Genomic DNA, 15,072 nt, shown 5'->3' on the forward strand with positions numbered 1-15,072 from the left:
ATCCACCTGCCTCTGCCTCCCAAGTGCTGAGATTAAAGGTGTGCGCCACCACTGCCCGGCTCCAAAATACATTTTAAAAGAAATGATAATAACTGGTGTATGCCTGTCATCTCAGCACTTGAAAGGGAGCGTTAGAAGGGTGATGAATTCAAGCCATGCATGGTGGCGCACACCTTTAATCCCAGCACTTGGGAGGCAGAGGCAGGCGGATTACTGTGAGTTCGAGGCCAGCCTGGTCTACAAAGCAAGTCTAGGACAGCCAAGGCTAACACAGAGAGACCCTGTCTCGAAAAAAAAAAAAAAAGAAGTTGATGAATTCAAGGCCACATTGACCAATGCAGTGAGACACTATCTTAAAACAAACAAACAAACAAACAAAAAAACCCAAAAAAACTAACCAAACAAAACAAAATCACTGTGTGTTTGTAGCTGTTTTTCTGCTTCCTAACGCGCATTTTGTTAAACATACCTGCCCCCCCCATGGCTAGATATGGCTTTCCTAATATTATTTTTGCATAATGTTTAACATTTTTGTGTGGAGGAGGGAGGAGGAGGCTGGGCATGTGGCCCAGTTGGTAGCATGCCTAGATAGCATGCACAAAACCCTGGTTCAAGGCTTGGCGCCATATGGTGGCACATGCCTGTAATTCCAGAACTTGGGAAATGGAGGCAGGAGGATCCGAAGTTCAAAGTTATCCTTGGCCTCAAGGATCATATAATGCATTAGTGATTAACCCCAAGTTACCAATAATAGATTGGTGTCACATTAAGGGATAAAAGCACTTCAACTTGAAGTCATGTAACCAAGGCTGAGTTCCAGCTAGAAGTTCTGCTTCATGTACCATTGTCTTTTATCCTCTGTCTGTCTGTGTGTGAGTCTCAGTCTGCGCTTGCCTGAAGGTTGTGTTATGAATGGTCTGTTCCTGTCTCTGTGTCTGTCCAGTGCGTGTATTTCAAGCCTCTGTCTGTGAGTAGTGTGGTTGTATTTATTGTACAGCCTAGAAAGGAGGGCGTGGGGGAAGGGACAGAATACTCACAGAGAATTTTAACAGAGTTTTACAAGGGACTAAGTCACTGGCTCCAACTAATCCCAGCTGATCAGATAATGAACATTGTTGTTTTTTAACCAATACCCATAAGTAGTTGCTTTCAGCCTTTATGCTTGATTTTAGAGGGTTTCTCTGAGCTTCTGTATTTGCTGCTTTCAACAAACGGTACATATGCATTAACTAGGTCGGGGCATGGAAGAGCCCATAACTGACGATTGCAGCTACTTATTTATTAGCTTAGCTTGTAAAAGTTGATTACACGGGAAAGCCAAGACTTTTAAGGTTGCTTGTTACAATGTTCTTTTGTATGCAGGTTAAACAAAGCTTGAGTACAAGGTAAGTGTATTAGTCAGGGTTCTGTAGAAAAACAGAACTTATAGAATGAATCTCAATTTCTCTGTCTCTGTCTCTGTCTCTCTCTCAGAGATGGGGAGAGGAAGAAGAGATTTATTCAAATGGCTTACAGGCTATGGTCCAGCTAGTTCAACAATGGTTGTCTCCCAATGGAAAGTTCAAGAAGCCAGTAATTGTTTATTCCATGAGGCTGGATGTCTCAGCTGGTCTTCAGTTCATGCTGGAATCCCAAAGACATAGGCTTTAATGCCAGTGAAGGAATGAACTTACCAGCAAGCGCAACCACACAAAGAAAAAGCTCGCTCCCTTCCTCCAGGCCCTTTTTTTGTTTTGTTTTGTTTTGTTTTTCGAGACAAGGTTTCTCTGTGTAGTTCTCTGTGAGTTCAAGGCCAGCCTGGTCTACAAAGTGAGTCCAGGACAGCCGGGACTACACAGAGAAACCCTGTCTCAAAACAAAAACAAAGGAGAGCGTGCAGGAGCAGCGGACAAGCTGGATCAGCACGCCGGCCAGAGAGACACCTAAGGATCCGTCCCGTGGAACGGCTACCGGAAGGTTCACTCTTTCGTCCCTTTAACCTTTTTCCTTCTTTTATAAGCTAGTTGGGTTGCATAATAAAGTTTAATTGCTAAAAAACAGAGTCAAAAAACAAAAAACAAAAAACAAAAACAAAAACAAACAAACAAACAAAACCTCAAACAAACAAAAAAAAAACCCAAAACAAAACAAACAACAACAACAAAACCCAAAAATACTAGATAGAACAAGAAAGTTGCAAAGTGGGCAAAATCACTAATCTCAGAATTGAGGCCGGGTGTGGAGGTACACACCTTTAATCTTAGCATTCGGGAGGCAGAGGCAGGTGGATCACTGTGAGTTCAAGGCCAGCCTTGTCTACAAAGTGAGTCCAGGACAGCCAAGGTTACACAGAGAAACCTTATCTCAAAAAACCAAAAGCCAAAAACAAAAAACAAAAAAATCTCAGAACTGAGAAGACAACATTTCAGGCACTACTGACATTAGAACCATAATATCTGAATCCTGTGTGTGGTCTTTTTTGTTTGCTTGGTTTTTGTTAAGGTTTTTTTGTTTGTGTTTGTTTGTTTTTGAGTTTAGAGAACTTGATGGTTCTCAAACTCACAAAGATCTGTCTAACTCTGCCTCCTGAGTACTGGGATTAAAGTAGAAAATCAGAACATTCTTATTCCTGGCAGAGCTGGCCCTGGGAGTCAGGAGGGCAGGTGAGCTGTCCCTGCCCTCTCACTGACTGTAGCGGGTCCTGGGCAATACAGTAGAGCTGGCTCTGGAGGGATGGGTGTGGGTGAGGTGGCCATGAGGACATGAGAGCAGGAGAGCTAACCCTGCATTTTGCCAATGGCAACATCAGGTGGTCTAGCCTGAGCCAGTCTAGAGAGCTCGCCCTGGTGGTGTGGATAAGGGAGACCAATGCAATGACCAGCCCAGCTACCATCCAGGTCTTGATGGAGGACTCTGAGTTGGCCATCCCAAAATTGACATCATCTGCAAGTGGTTGGGATGCATGAGAGGGCCAGTCCTATTGATGCAAAGCTGAAGGATCTCCATGACACAGGGCAACAACAGGGTAACCTAGAGTGGGATCCCAAGTGTGGGATTTTAGTTTGTCCATAGCTGATAACTGTCTCATGTGTGCGAGGCCTGGTCTTTGCCAGCTGGTAATGGTGTTGGCATGTGGTGTGTAGCACTTTGGAGAGACCAGAGATTGATATGGTGGATGGAGAGAAACGTCTCAATGCAGCAGCTCAGAGGAGACTATTTGCTGAGTTTTCCTGTTGATGAAGATTGCTATTGCCCCCAAAGAACCCAATTGACCCTAAATAGCAGGGAGAAATAAAGGGGTCTGTGCCCTCTCTCCCCACTAATATTCTTTCTCTTATCCAGGGTTAAGGGGTAGGTAGAAGGGAGTAGAAGTATCAATACCCCAAATAAAATAGTTTAGAAAACAAGCATCCTCTCTGTGAGTTCGAGGCCAGCCTGGTCTACAAAGTGAGTCCAGGACAGCCAGGACTATCACACAGAGAAACCCTGTCTCAAAAAAAGCAAAAGACCAAACCAAACTAAAACCAAGCATCCACTAAGGGAGAATAAGATAAGATGAAAGATGCTGGATAGTGGGAAGGATTACTGAACCGGATCTATATCTATATCTATATATGTAGTTTGTTTGTTTTTAGAGACAGGGTGTCTCTGTGTAATAGCCATGGTTGTCCTGGATTCCCTTTGTAGACCAGGCTAGCCTGGAACTCATAGAGATCCGCCTTCCTCTGCCTCCCAAGTGCTGAAATTAAAGGTGCACCACCACCGCCTGGCCAACCTGTACACTTTAAAGATGTTTTAACACCAGAATGGAACTCTGGAAATATGTCACCTTGGAAAAGAGGTTTTGCCCATATTTCTATAGGTAACAAAAGGCTATGGACTGCATCAAAATGACTAAAGATCAGATCTGAGTAAGAGAAGCTTCCAGGACTGGAGAGATGGCTCAGAGGTTAAGAGCACTGTCTGTTCTTCCAAAGGTTCTGAGTGCAATTCTCAGCAAACACATGGTGGCTCACAAACATCTATAATGCAATCTGGTGTCCTCTTCTGGCATGCGGGCAGAGCACTGTATACATAATAAATAAATAAATCTTTTTTAAAAAAAGAGAGAGAGAGAGAGACTTCCAAATGGAAGGCAGGACTCACAGAAGAGCTGCAGAAAGACAGCAATGTAGACAATGCAGAGTGCAGATTCCCCTGCATGGAGACAGCATGTGCTACCACCCCAGGCCATTTTTATTCTTATTTTGTTGTTGTTTTGTTTTTTGAGACAGGGTTTCTCTGTGTAGCTACGGCTGTCCTGGAACTCTGTAGACCAGGCTGGCCTCGAACTCACAGAGAGATCTGCCTGCCTCTGCTGCCTAAGTGCTGGCATTAAAAGCATGCGCCACCATCGCCAGCTTGTCTTATATTATCATTAAGACAACCAGTATATTGTAGGTTACAGATATTTAAATTGATATATTTCACACACAAACCACATTCAATCCTTTTTACCACAGGTTTTCTTAGGATAAAATCTGACAAATGAGATTAGTGAGTCAGAGTGGAACAGTTTTTATGGCATTTAGAATTATATCTTAAATTATTTTCATAAAGTTCCACTTGAGAGGTTGAGACAGTGGCATTGCAGCAAGTTCAGGTCATCTTTGGCTACTTAGCATGCCTGTCTCAAAAAACAAAACAAATTTCTTTTAATTATACAGTTAGTAACAACGAATTGCCTCACATATTGCTTGGACTCCTCTTAGGATATAATATAAGTCATTGTCATTGTTTTACTTTTCTTTCCATGGCATTTGAATGTTTTCTCTTTCAACAGGGGACGATTTTCCGGAGCCAGCCACGTGAGCCGTGCCTGCGTTTGCGGACTACATCTCCCAAGGTGCTCCGCGGGTGCTCTGACAGGAAGTAGCCGGAGCATCTCCCGCCTCCACGCCGAGGCGAGAAGGTTCTATCCGGGGCCTTGGCGCTTCTCTTTCCTTTCGCGCCGGTTGCCGCTGCGGAGCGCGGCCGGTCCATGTGCGCAGTGAGTGGCGCTATTTCTGGCTCAGTAGCACCGGTGTCCCGATTGACCGACCGCGCGGCGATGGATCCCAACACCATCATCGAGGCCCTACGGGGCACCATGGACCCAGCCCTGCGCGAGGCCGCGGAGCGCCAGCTCAATGAAGTAAGGACGACCGGCTAGCGGCTGCTGTGGGCTGGTGGACCGGCAGGCCGAACCTTCTTCCGGGCCTGGCCGGGGGCGCGGACGGCGTCACCTACGGGACCATTTGGAGGGGTGGGTTGGAGAGCTGCCCGCCGTGCCAGGCTCGGGCGCCTCGCTGTGGGGCCGCGGCGGCCAGGCCGCCTCTCGGTCGGCTTCCCGAGTGGGCCTCTGGCTGCAGTCTGGGTGTGAAGAGCCGGCCGGGCTAGGCGGGCGTGACGGTCGGGACACATGGCCGGATCGGGTGGCCCGCCGCCTTCTGGCGCACTCCTAGCCTATTCCCTGCTCCCGGGAGGGGGACGAAACTCACTAGGAGGATGTCGCGACGTGTACCAGACCGGTCTTGCCGGCGCCGGCTCGGCCAGGGCTCCTGGGAAGGCTAGCTGGTCCATTGAGGGCTGCGCCTGTCAACCCTGTCTCAGCTCTGCTCCGGGCCGATCCGTGACCTGCCTGTCGGGTACAACTTTCTTCTCGCCGCCGGCGAGCTGCTAGGGACAGATTTCAGGTGTAAGTCTGCACCTCCTTGGTAGGGCAGGGGTAGTGCAGGTTACCTAGTGCGATCCCCGCTCTCCTACTGTCACAGTGCCACAGCTGGGAGGCGGGGTGATGGAAGGGTCAGATGAAGTGCGACCTTCTAGGTATAGCTGCCTCACTGATTTCTAGAGTGACCTTGGGCAAGTCTCCTAACCTCTCCTGATGTTGAGTTTTTACTCATTCATGAAATTAGGCCACAGGGTTGCTGTGATGGTCATATGAGATAATGTAAGTCAGCCTGCAGATGTTTCATATGCTACGTTTGTGAAGAGTTGGTTTCTCTCCCTCCCATTCGTTTTGAGGACAGTAGTTTGGAAAACAGTAGCGTTGCATGGATTGTCCACTGTACTGATTTCATCATTTTTTGTTTCTGAACACTGCAGTTTTACTTATTAGTAAGAATTTAGGAGGTTCATAAGAAGGGCTCTGTAACTTTCGAACAACTATCTTGGTATACTGAGTCTCAGTATTGGTGAAGTTTAATATATACATATAAATGTATATATACACGCTATGTGTGCTAATATTATATAGCATATATTTTATATAATATGTTAATACATTAACATTATATAATATAAAACCACAAACATATTAGATGCATATATACATATCCAATATTAATATCTGTTAATATATTAATATGAAACCTGTATAAAGAAAGCATTTATTTATTTTTATGTACCTTTGTTGTTTGGCCTACATATATGTCTGTGTGAAGGAGTCCGATCCATTGGAATTTGAGATACAGACAGTTGTGAGCTGTCATGTGTGTGCTGGGAATTGAACTTGGGTCCTCTAGAAGAGCAGCTAATGCTCTTAACTACTGAGTCATCTCTCCAGCCCTGTTTAAAAGAAATTTCAATGCATTTGCTTAAAGGAAACATTAGGGAGACTACTAATTGAGCAGCTGAAGTTTATTGTGTTGTACTAGATATTCCTGCCCTCAAGGAATGTACAGTTCACAAGATCACCTACAGCTCAGGTAAACTTGAGTTGTTTCAGAATGAAAAGGTAAGTATTTTTTTTTTTTTGTAAATGAAACCATCTGCTAAGGAGCATAGTATGCTCAAAATTTTAGACCCAAAGTCCCTTTGGTAAGTAAGGCCTTCTATTGGGATGAAAATGGGAAGGTGAAGCCGACTGTCCCTTCAATCATGTTGTAATGTAATAAGGCTAGAAAACCAAGCCTTGTGTGGTGGATCACACCTCGAATCTCAGCACGTAGAAGGATGAGGCAGGAGGATTGCTTAGGAGTTTGTAGCCATCCTGGGCCTCGGCCTTGTTTCTTTACAATAAAATAAGCCTAGAAAACCTGAAAGTTTTTGGTTTTGAGACTGGATTTCCCTGTGTAGACCAGACCAGGCTGGTCTTGAAACTCACAGCCTGTCTCTGCCTCCCAAGTGCTGGGATTAAAGGCTGTCTCAAAAACCAAAACAAAACAAAAATTCTTTTTTTTTTTGTTTTTTGAGACAGGGTTTCTCTGTAGCCTTGGCCATCCTGGACTCACTTTGTAGACCAGGCTGGCTTCGAACTCGCAGCGATCCGCCTGCCTCTGCCTCTCGAGTGCTGGGATTAAAGGCGTGCACCACCACGCCCGGCTAAAAATTCTTTATAGTCTTCTCCAAGCAACAATATATCTTCCTAAGGATATCAACAATGGTCAAGTCTCTTATGTAAAATGGCTAATATTTACATATTAGCCTGTGTGCTGCTGAGTTATGGCATGAGACCTCTGTACTTTGAATCTTTAAAGTCTAGTGCATTGTAAATGCTCTGTAAACAGCTGTTTTATATACTGTTTAAGAGCTGGGTGTTGATGCAAGCATTTTATCATAGCACTAGGGATTGCTGCAAGTTCAAGGCCAGCGTGGTCTACAATGTGACTCCAGGACAACCAAGTCTACACAGAGACTCCCTGTCTTGAAAACCAAAGGAGGGAAAAGATGAAGAAGAGTCTATGTGGAATCTTAGTGCAGGCTTCGCTGTGTGTGATGAAATAGTACCTGCAATTGTGTTGTGAGGTTTAAGGGAGTGGTGGATGTAAAAACCTAGGGAAATGGCATCAATAAGCCCTTGAAGTTATTTGAACTGCATATGCTGGGCATGGTGGCACACGCCTTTAATCCCAGCACTTCATAGGCAGAGGCAGGCAGATTGCCGAGTTCAAGGCCAGCCTGGTCTACAAAGTGAGTCCAGGACAGCCAAGACTACACAGAGAAACCCTGTCTGGGGGGGGGGGGTTGAAGAAGCCTAGAGTTTGTTCCCTGCCTCTGTCTGCTCCTGCCTTAGTCCTTCTATCTCAGTTGAAATGGTTGTTTGCACACTGAAGTCACTATATGGTAGCATCATTGATAGGAACATTGACAGAGTTCGAGGCACATAGTGACTGGCATATAATAGACACAGGAAATATTTGATGAATTCAAGACAGAAGAACCTAAATAGAAGAGTTTAGACCATCCATTTGGACTGGAGAGATGGCTCAGTAATTAAGAGACCTTGTTACTCTTCCAGAGGATCCAGGTTTGGTTCCCAGCTGATCTGAAACCTTCTTCTGACCTCCTCAGCCCCTGGGAGCATATGGTACAGACATAAACATGAAGGCAGAGCACTCCTACACAAATAAATTAAACTTAAACACATTTCCTTAAAGAATACTTAATATATTGTGTCTATGGGTATTTTGACATTATGTATGTCTGTACCACGTATGTGCCTGCTTTTCTTCAGGCTAGAAAACAGCATTACATCGCCCAGGACTGGAATTATAAATGCTTGTGAGCTACAGTATACTTGTTAGATGTTGAACCCCAGGGTCCTCTGGAAACCAACCAGTGTTCTTCACCACTGAGCCATCTAGAATGCTCATTTTTAATCTATAAAATAGATTTCTGGTGAGGCATGGCAACTCAACACTTAACGTCATTTGGGTGCCATATTTTGGAGACTAATTGGTATGTATTTATTGAGCAGTGTTTTTTTTTTTTTTTTAGCATTTACTTAAAGGTTTTATGCATATGAGTGTTTTTGTTTACATGCACATCTGCACACTAGAAGAAGGCATCAGATCTCATTATAGATGGTTGTGAGCTACTGTTTCTGGGAATTGAACTCAGGACCTGTAGAGGAACAGAGCAGCTGGTACTCTTAACCACTAACCCATCTTTCCAGTCCCCAATTTCTTTTTTTCTCTGTGGCCTCGAACTCACAGAGATCCCTCTGCCTCTGGAATGCTGAGATTAAAGGTGTGTGCCACCACTGCCCAGTTTTTTGTTTTTTTTTGGTTTCGTTTGTCTCTCCCCCTGTCCCCGCCCCGCCCCAGACAAGGTTTCTCTGTTAGCCTTGGCTGTCCTGACAGTTCTTTGTCTTTAAATTAGGAGAAAAAATTATATTTTTACCTACTGTATATTATATATATGTGTGTGTGTGTGTGTAGGTGCATTAACATGAGAGTATTAATTTACAGTAGACAATATTTAATTATTTAAGGGGAATCTTGAGTGCTTATGTGGCAAATAACATTTTGGATTTTTTTGTTTGGTTTTTTGAGACAGGTTCGCCTCAAACTCACCTCTCCAGTGTTGATTAAAAGTGTGCACCACCAAGGCCGGGCGTGGTGGTGCACGCCTTTAATCCCAGCACTCGGGAGGCAGAGGCAGGCAGATCACTGTGAGTTCAAGGCCAGCCTGGTCTACAAAGGGAGTCCAGAATAGCCAAGGCTACACAGAGAGACCCTGTTTCAAAAAAACAAAACAAAAAAAAGTGTGCACCACTACGCCTGGCTTATGACCTCCTCCTCCTCCTCCTCCTCCTCCTCCTCCTCCTCCTCTTCTTCTTCTTCTTCTTCTTCTTCTTCTTTTTCTTTTCTTTTTTTGAGACAGGGCTTCTATGTGTAGCCTTGACTGTCCTGGACTTGCTCTGTAGACCAGACTGGCCTCAAACTCACAGAGATCCACCTGCCTCTGCCTCCGAGTGCTGGGATTAAAGGCGTGTACAGCCCGTGTATGTATGTTTTCAGCGCTGACCATTTCATAGTGGATAACCAATTGATGTGATCTTCCCTGGAAAAGATTTTTCCCACTTTTAACATCCCTTAGTTGCCTGTGGTTCTTTGTCTAGGATTTGTCCTGGTTCAGTTTGAGTTTAGGTAGTTGTATTGGTGAGACTTAAGGGTGTAGCGAAGTGGTGGATGTAGGCTCTCCTCCACGATCTATGACTTGATTATCCTTGGGCAGTTGGTGAGGTTTTCAGTACCAAGCATAGTTTCCTTCTTGTAGAGAAGATTTTTAAAAAATTTTGTTTATTGATGTATTTTATGTGGATGAATGTTCTGTCTCGATGCCATCCTAAGAGAGAACGTATCCCATTAGAAATGGTTGTGAGCCACCATGTGGTTGCTGGGAATTGAACTCAGGACCTCTGGAAGAGCAACCAGTGCTTTTAACCTCTGAGCCATCTCTCCAGCCCAGTAGAGAAGATCTTAAGTCCAATTAGAGAGCTCCTGGTTACCACCAAGGTATATGTGCCATTATTGCACCCTTGAGGTTATCATGCCCTGCTTGCCATTGTAGTAATTCATAGGCAATCTAGCTGGGTAGGACTGTGGGTTGCTTCTCTCCTTTGGCAGCTTGCATGGTGTCTTATGTACCATGAAAGCCAGTCCTCAGGGAGGACCAACAGGGACTAATCACCACCTTTTGTGGACAACCAAGGGCAACAGTATGTGTAATATTCTGGAAGTGTCTTCTCCCAGAGTCTAACTCTGACCAGCAACTCAAGAGGCCTTAGTCCCCCCCTAGGGAGGCAAAGGAAGGGGGACCTTTCAGGTTAGCCTGGTTTACAGAGTTCCTTTCAGGACAGGAGAGAAACTACAAGGCTACACAGAGAAATCCTTTCAGGTTTCAGGGGTCTGGTGTGTGTGTGTGTATGAGGTTTCTCTTGCCTAGTGTTAGAGATTTTTGTTTGTTTGGTTTTTGGAGACAGACTTTCTCTGTATAACCGCCCTGGTTGTCTTGGAACTCACTTTGTAGACCAGGCTGTCCTCAAACTCAGAAATGCCTGCCTCTGCCTCCCCAGAGTGCTGAGAATAAAGGTTTGTGCCACCAAGCCCAGCTTTGGTGTTAGTTTTTTGTTGAATGGTCTTTGGCTGTTGGAGGGAGCCCAGATAAACTATATATGTATATTTATGTACGGACTACTTCTGTGTATTATAGGTTCTTTTTGCTTGTATGTTTTTTTTCCGAGATAGGGTTTCTCCATATAGCCTTGGCTGTCCTGGAACTCTCTTTGTAGACCAGGCTAGCCTCAAACTCAAAGAGATCCCGCTTACCTCTGCCTTGCAATTGTGTTGGAATTAAAGGTGTGAGCTACCACATCCTGCTATTGAATCATTTTTTTTTTTTTTAAATTTATTATTATGTATACAGAGCTCTGCCTGCATGTACACCTGCAGGCCAGAAGAGGGCATCAGATCACATTACAGATGGTGTGAGCCACCATGTGGGTGCTGAGAATTGAACTCAGGACCTCTGGAAGAGCAGCCAGTGCTCTTAACCACTGAGCCATCTCTCCAGCCCCTTGAATCATTTTTTAAGGTGGTTAGCTTTATGATTCCTTGTGTCTTTTTTAAAAACATCTTTACTGTTGTTTTTACTCTCTTCTGTATTTATCTTCCTCACCGTCCCCTAATTAGAGGCCCCTCTTTCCCATTTCCCAGGTCAGATTGTTTGTATACTGTTATTATATTACACCCTCCCCATAGTGATGGTCCTTTTTCATTATCCTGCTTTCTACAGCTACTCCAGGGTGCTCACATTTGAAGATTTGGGCCTAGGATCCTCAGATAAAGAGAACATGCAATGTTTGTGGTTTTGGTTCTGGGTTATCTAGTCCCTATTCCATCCATTTATTGGGTTAGACCCTGGAGAAGGAAGTCTGATTTTTGTTTTGTTTTGTTTTTTGAGACAGGGTTTCTCTCATTAATCAGTATTTTTTAAGATTTATTTATTATCATGTACACAGTGTTCTGCCCACATGTACACCTGCACACCAGAAGAGGGCACCAAATCTCATTATAGATGGTTGTGAGCCACCATGTGGTTGCTGGAAATTGAACTCAGGACCTTTGGAAGAGCAGACAGTCTTTTTAACCTCTGAGCCATCTCTCCAGCCCTCATTAATAAGTCTTAATTCTTATTATTATATGTTTTTGTTTGTTTGGAGATTTTTGTTTGTTTTGTTTTTGCGAGACAGGGTTTCTCTGTGTGTCTTTGGTGTCCTGGACTTGCTTTGTTGACCAGGCTGGCCCGGAACTCACAGCAATCCTGCCTCTGCCTCCCGAGTGTTCCTGAGTGCTGTCAATTGTAGTGGGTGGATAGTTTGATCAGTGGCACCTTAATGAGGCTTTTAAAGTGGGCTTTTGGTCTCTTAAGTACTTCCTAAAGTCAACTAACTGTTCTAGTGGGAAAGCATGTACATCTTACTGCTATTTGATGAAAGCAAGATGGGTACAGTGGAAATGCTCATCCTGCTCTTAACCCTACTACTGTGGTGACTTAATACCATAACATTATTATGGTTTATAGTTATTTATGGTTTTTGAGACAGGGTTTCTCTGTGTAGTCCTGGGGGTCATGGACTCCCTTTATAGACCAGGCTGGCCTCGAATCCACAGCAATCCACCTTCCTCTGCCTCTCAAGTGCTGGGAATAGAGGTTGTGCCACTATACCCAGCTCATTTTTTTTAATACATCATTTACAAATATTTATGTGCATGATTGTTTTGCTGGCATGTATGTATGTCTACTCTGCTTTTCTGGTGTTTGCGGAGGCCAGAGTGGACGTTAGATCCCCGGATTGGTGATTGTGAGGCTCCATTCAGGTGGTAACAATGCCAGGTTCTTTGGAAGAGTAGCTGGAGCCATCTCTTCAGACCCAGTCATCCCCCCTCCCCACTTGATTTCTCTGTGTAGCCTTGGTTGTCTGGACTGATTCTGCAGGCTAGTCCCGAACTCACAGCAATCTGCCTGCCTCTGCCTCTGCCTCTTTGAGAGCTGGAATTATAGCAATGTGCCACTGTGCCAGGCTTCCAATTATCTTTTAAAATTGTTTTTATGGCTGGGTGTGGTGGTGCACGCCTTTTACTACTTAGGAGATGGAGGCAAGTGGATCTCAGTCTGAGGCCAGCCTAGTCTACAAAGCGAGTCTAAGACACCCAAGGCTACACAGAGAAACCCTGTCTTGAAAAACTGGAAAAAAAAAAAAAAAGGGTGGGGGGTGGGAAGGCAGAGGCAGGTGGATCTCTGTGAGTTGGAGGCCATTCTAGTCTACAGACGGAGTTCCAGGACAGCCAGGCGTGTTACACAGAGAAACCCTGTTTCCAACCTCCGCTGCCACCCCCCCTCAAGTTTTTATTTTATATGTAGGAGTGTACTACACAATACAGTGTCCTTGGAGACCAGAAGAAGGTTGTGATCTCCTGGAACGGGTGTTAGTGAATGGTTGTGAGGGTTAGAGTTCTGATTTTCCCGCCTCCTCCCGAGTGCTGGATTGCAGGTATGCACCATCACCCTAATTTAAGAGATGCCAGGGATCAGATCCAGGGCTTTTGATGTGTTAGGTAATCTCTGGGCCAGCTGAGCTGCATCTGAGTCCATTGTTTTTCTGATACTGTCTCTTACTACATAGCTCTGGCTGGCCTCATCTTCCTGTTTCAGCTCTCCTGAGAGCTGGGATTAAAGGTGTACTGTACCCAGCACAATACAATTATTTTAAGGAGTCGGTTTCTATAAATAATATACCTTTATAAAACAGCAGAAAATAGAGAGTAAGCCTTTGGCATACCCAGTAATCTCAGTGCAGAGAAGGCAGAGAAGGAGGAGGGTGAGTTCAAGGCTTGCCTGGGCTATATAGTGAGACTGTCTGTAAGTATATAAAAATATGTTCATTTACAGAAATGTAAAGTCTTTTTTGTTTGCTTGTTTGTAGGCACACAAGTCTCTGAATTTTGTTTCAACACTGCTCCAGATTACTATGTCAGAACAACTGGATTTACCTGTGAGACAGGCAGGCAAGTTTCTTGAATTATTTCCTTGAGTGCACAAACAAAATATATCAATTGAAAGGTATGTTAATGAAATAGCAGAAGTATCATGAGGTGGCCTCTGGTAATTTACTTCCCTGAGAATCCATTTACTTTTGGTGTTTATAACACCAGCAAGTGTCTTGATACTTTGGTACGGTTTTAAAGGAAAAAAGATGAGATTTATTTATTTTCATTGTAGGCTTATGGGTGTTACACACATATATGTCTGTGTACTGTGTGTACCTACTGCGCCAAGGCCAGCAGAGGGTGGGGCTGTTGTGAGCTGCTGTTGTGGCTGCTAATAATTGAGCCCAGGTCCTTTGGAAGAGCTACCAGTCCTCTTAACTTCTGAGCCATTTTTCCAGCCGTAAAGGGGAAATTGGTTGGATACTTCATTTTTTCAAAAAGCTTTATTTATGCTTACAGATGTTTTTGCAACCTTTTTGTCTGGAGGACAGTAAAGGTCATCACATTCCCTTGAACAGGAGTTAAGATGGTTCAGAGCCATCATTTGGATGCTGGGAATTAAACTTGAGACTCTGAAAGAGCAGCAATGGCCAGTGCTCTTAACCTCTGAGCCTTCCTATGTTCTTCTTTTAAAGATTTTTGTTTTATTATTACCACAGTTGCCTGTAACTCCAGCTCAAAGGAAGCTTACATAGTCTTTTTTTGTTTTTGTTTTTTGAGACAGGGTTTCTCTGTAGCCTTGGCTGTCCTGGACTCACTTTGTAGACTAGGCTGGCCTTGAACTCACAGAGATCTGCCTGCCTCTGTCTCCCCAATGCTAGGATTAAAGGTGTTTGCCACCAACGCCTGGGACTTACATAGCCTTTAATTCCCAATTTTTAACTAGTCTTCCAGTGTATAAAATCAAGACTATAATGTGTTAAAAAAAAAAAAATCTTCTTACATGTCAGACTAGATTATACTGGGTAATTATTTAATATGTATAAAATGGGAGCAATTAAACAATGTAATTGGGATTCAAGCACTTCAGTGGTAGAGCATACATTAGTGTGTTTAAGACCCTGTGTTCTATCCCTAACACTATGACAGATGGATGAATAGACAGGCCAACTAACCAACTTCCTTCTCATGAACTTAATGTAACTTTACAATGTAGTCATTAATATTAAGGTGACATCTTGGGCTAATTGAAATTCTGATGTACGGTATTCGGTACTTGATCTGCCAGGCTTTGAATGATGAGTTCATTTGGGTTTCATAGTGCATTTTGGGGTAGACTGAATCCTGATATATCTGA

General features: G+C 44.1%; 1 protein-coding gene across 1 annotated transcript in view; it reads left to right on the plus strand.

Moving 5' to 3' along the window:
* Positions 1-4,925: 4,925 nt before the first annotated feature.
* The window catches only part of Ipo7 (importin 7), a 39,793-nt gene continuing 29,646 nt past the window's right edge, over positions 4,926-15,072 (plus strand). Inside the window, 2 exon segments of the mRNA XM_051149211.1 lie at positions 4,926-5,152; positions 13,712-13,793. Coding sequence (XP_051005168.1) covers positions 5,000-5,152; positions 13,712-13,793 — 235 coding nt within the window. The 5' untranslated portion in view covers positions 4,926-4,999.

This window comes from Acomys russatus, chromosome 7, assembly GCF_903995435.1.
Source record: "Acomys russatus chromosome 7, mAcoRus1.1, whole genome shotgun sequence".
NCBI lineage: Eukaryota > Metazoa > Chordata > Mammalia > Rodentia > Muridae > Acomys > Acomys russatus.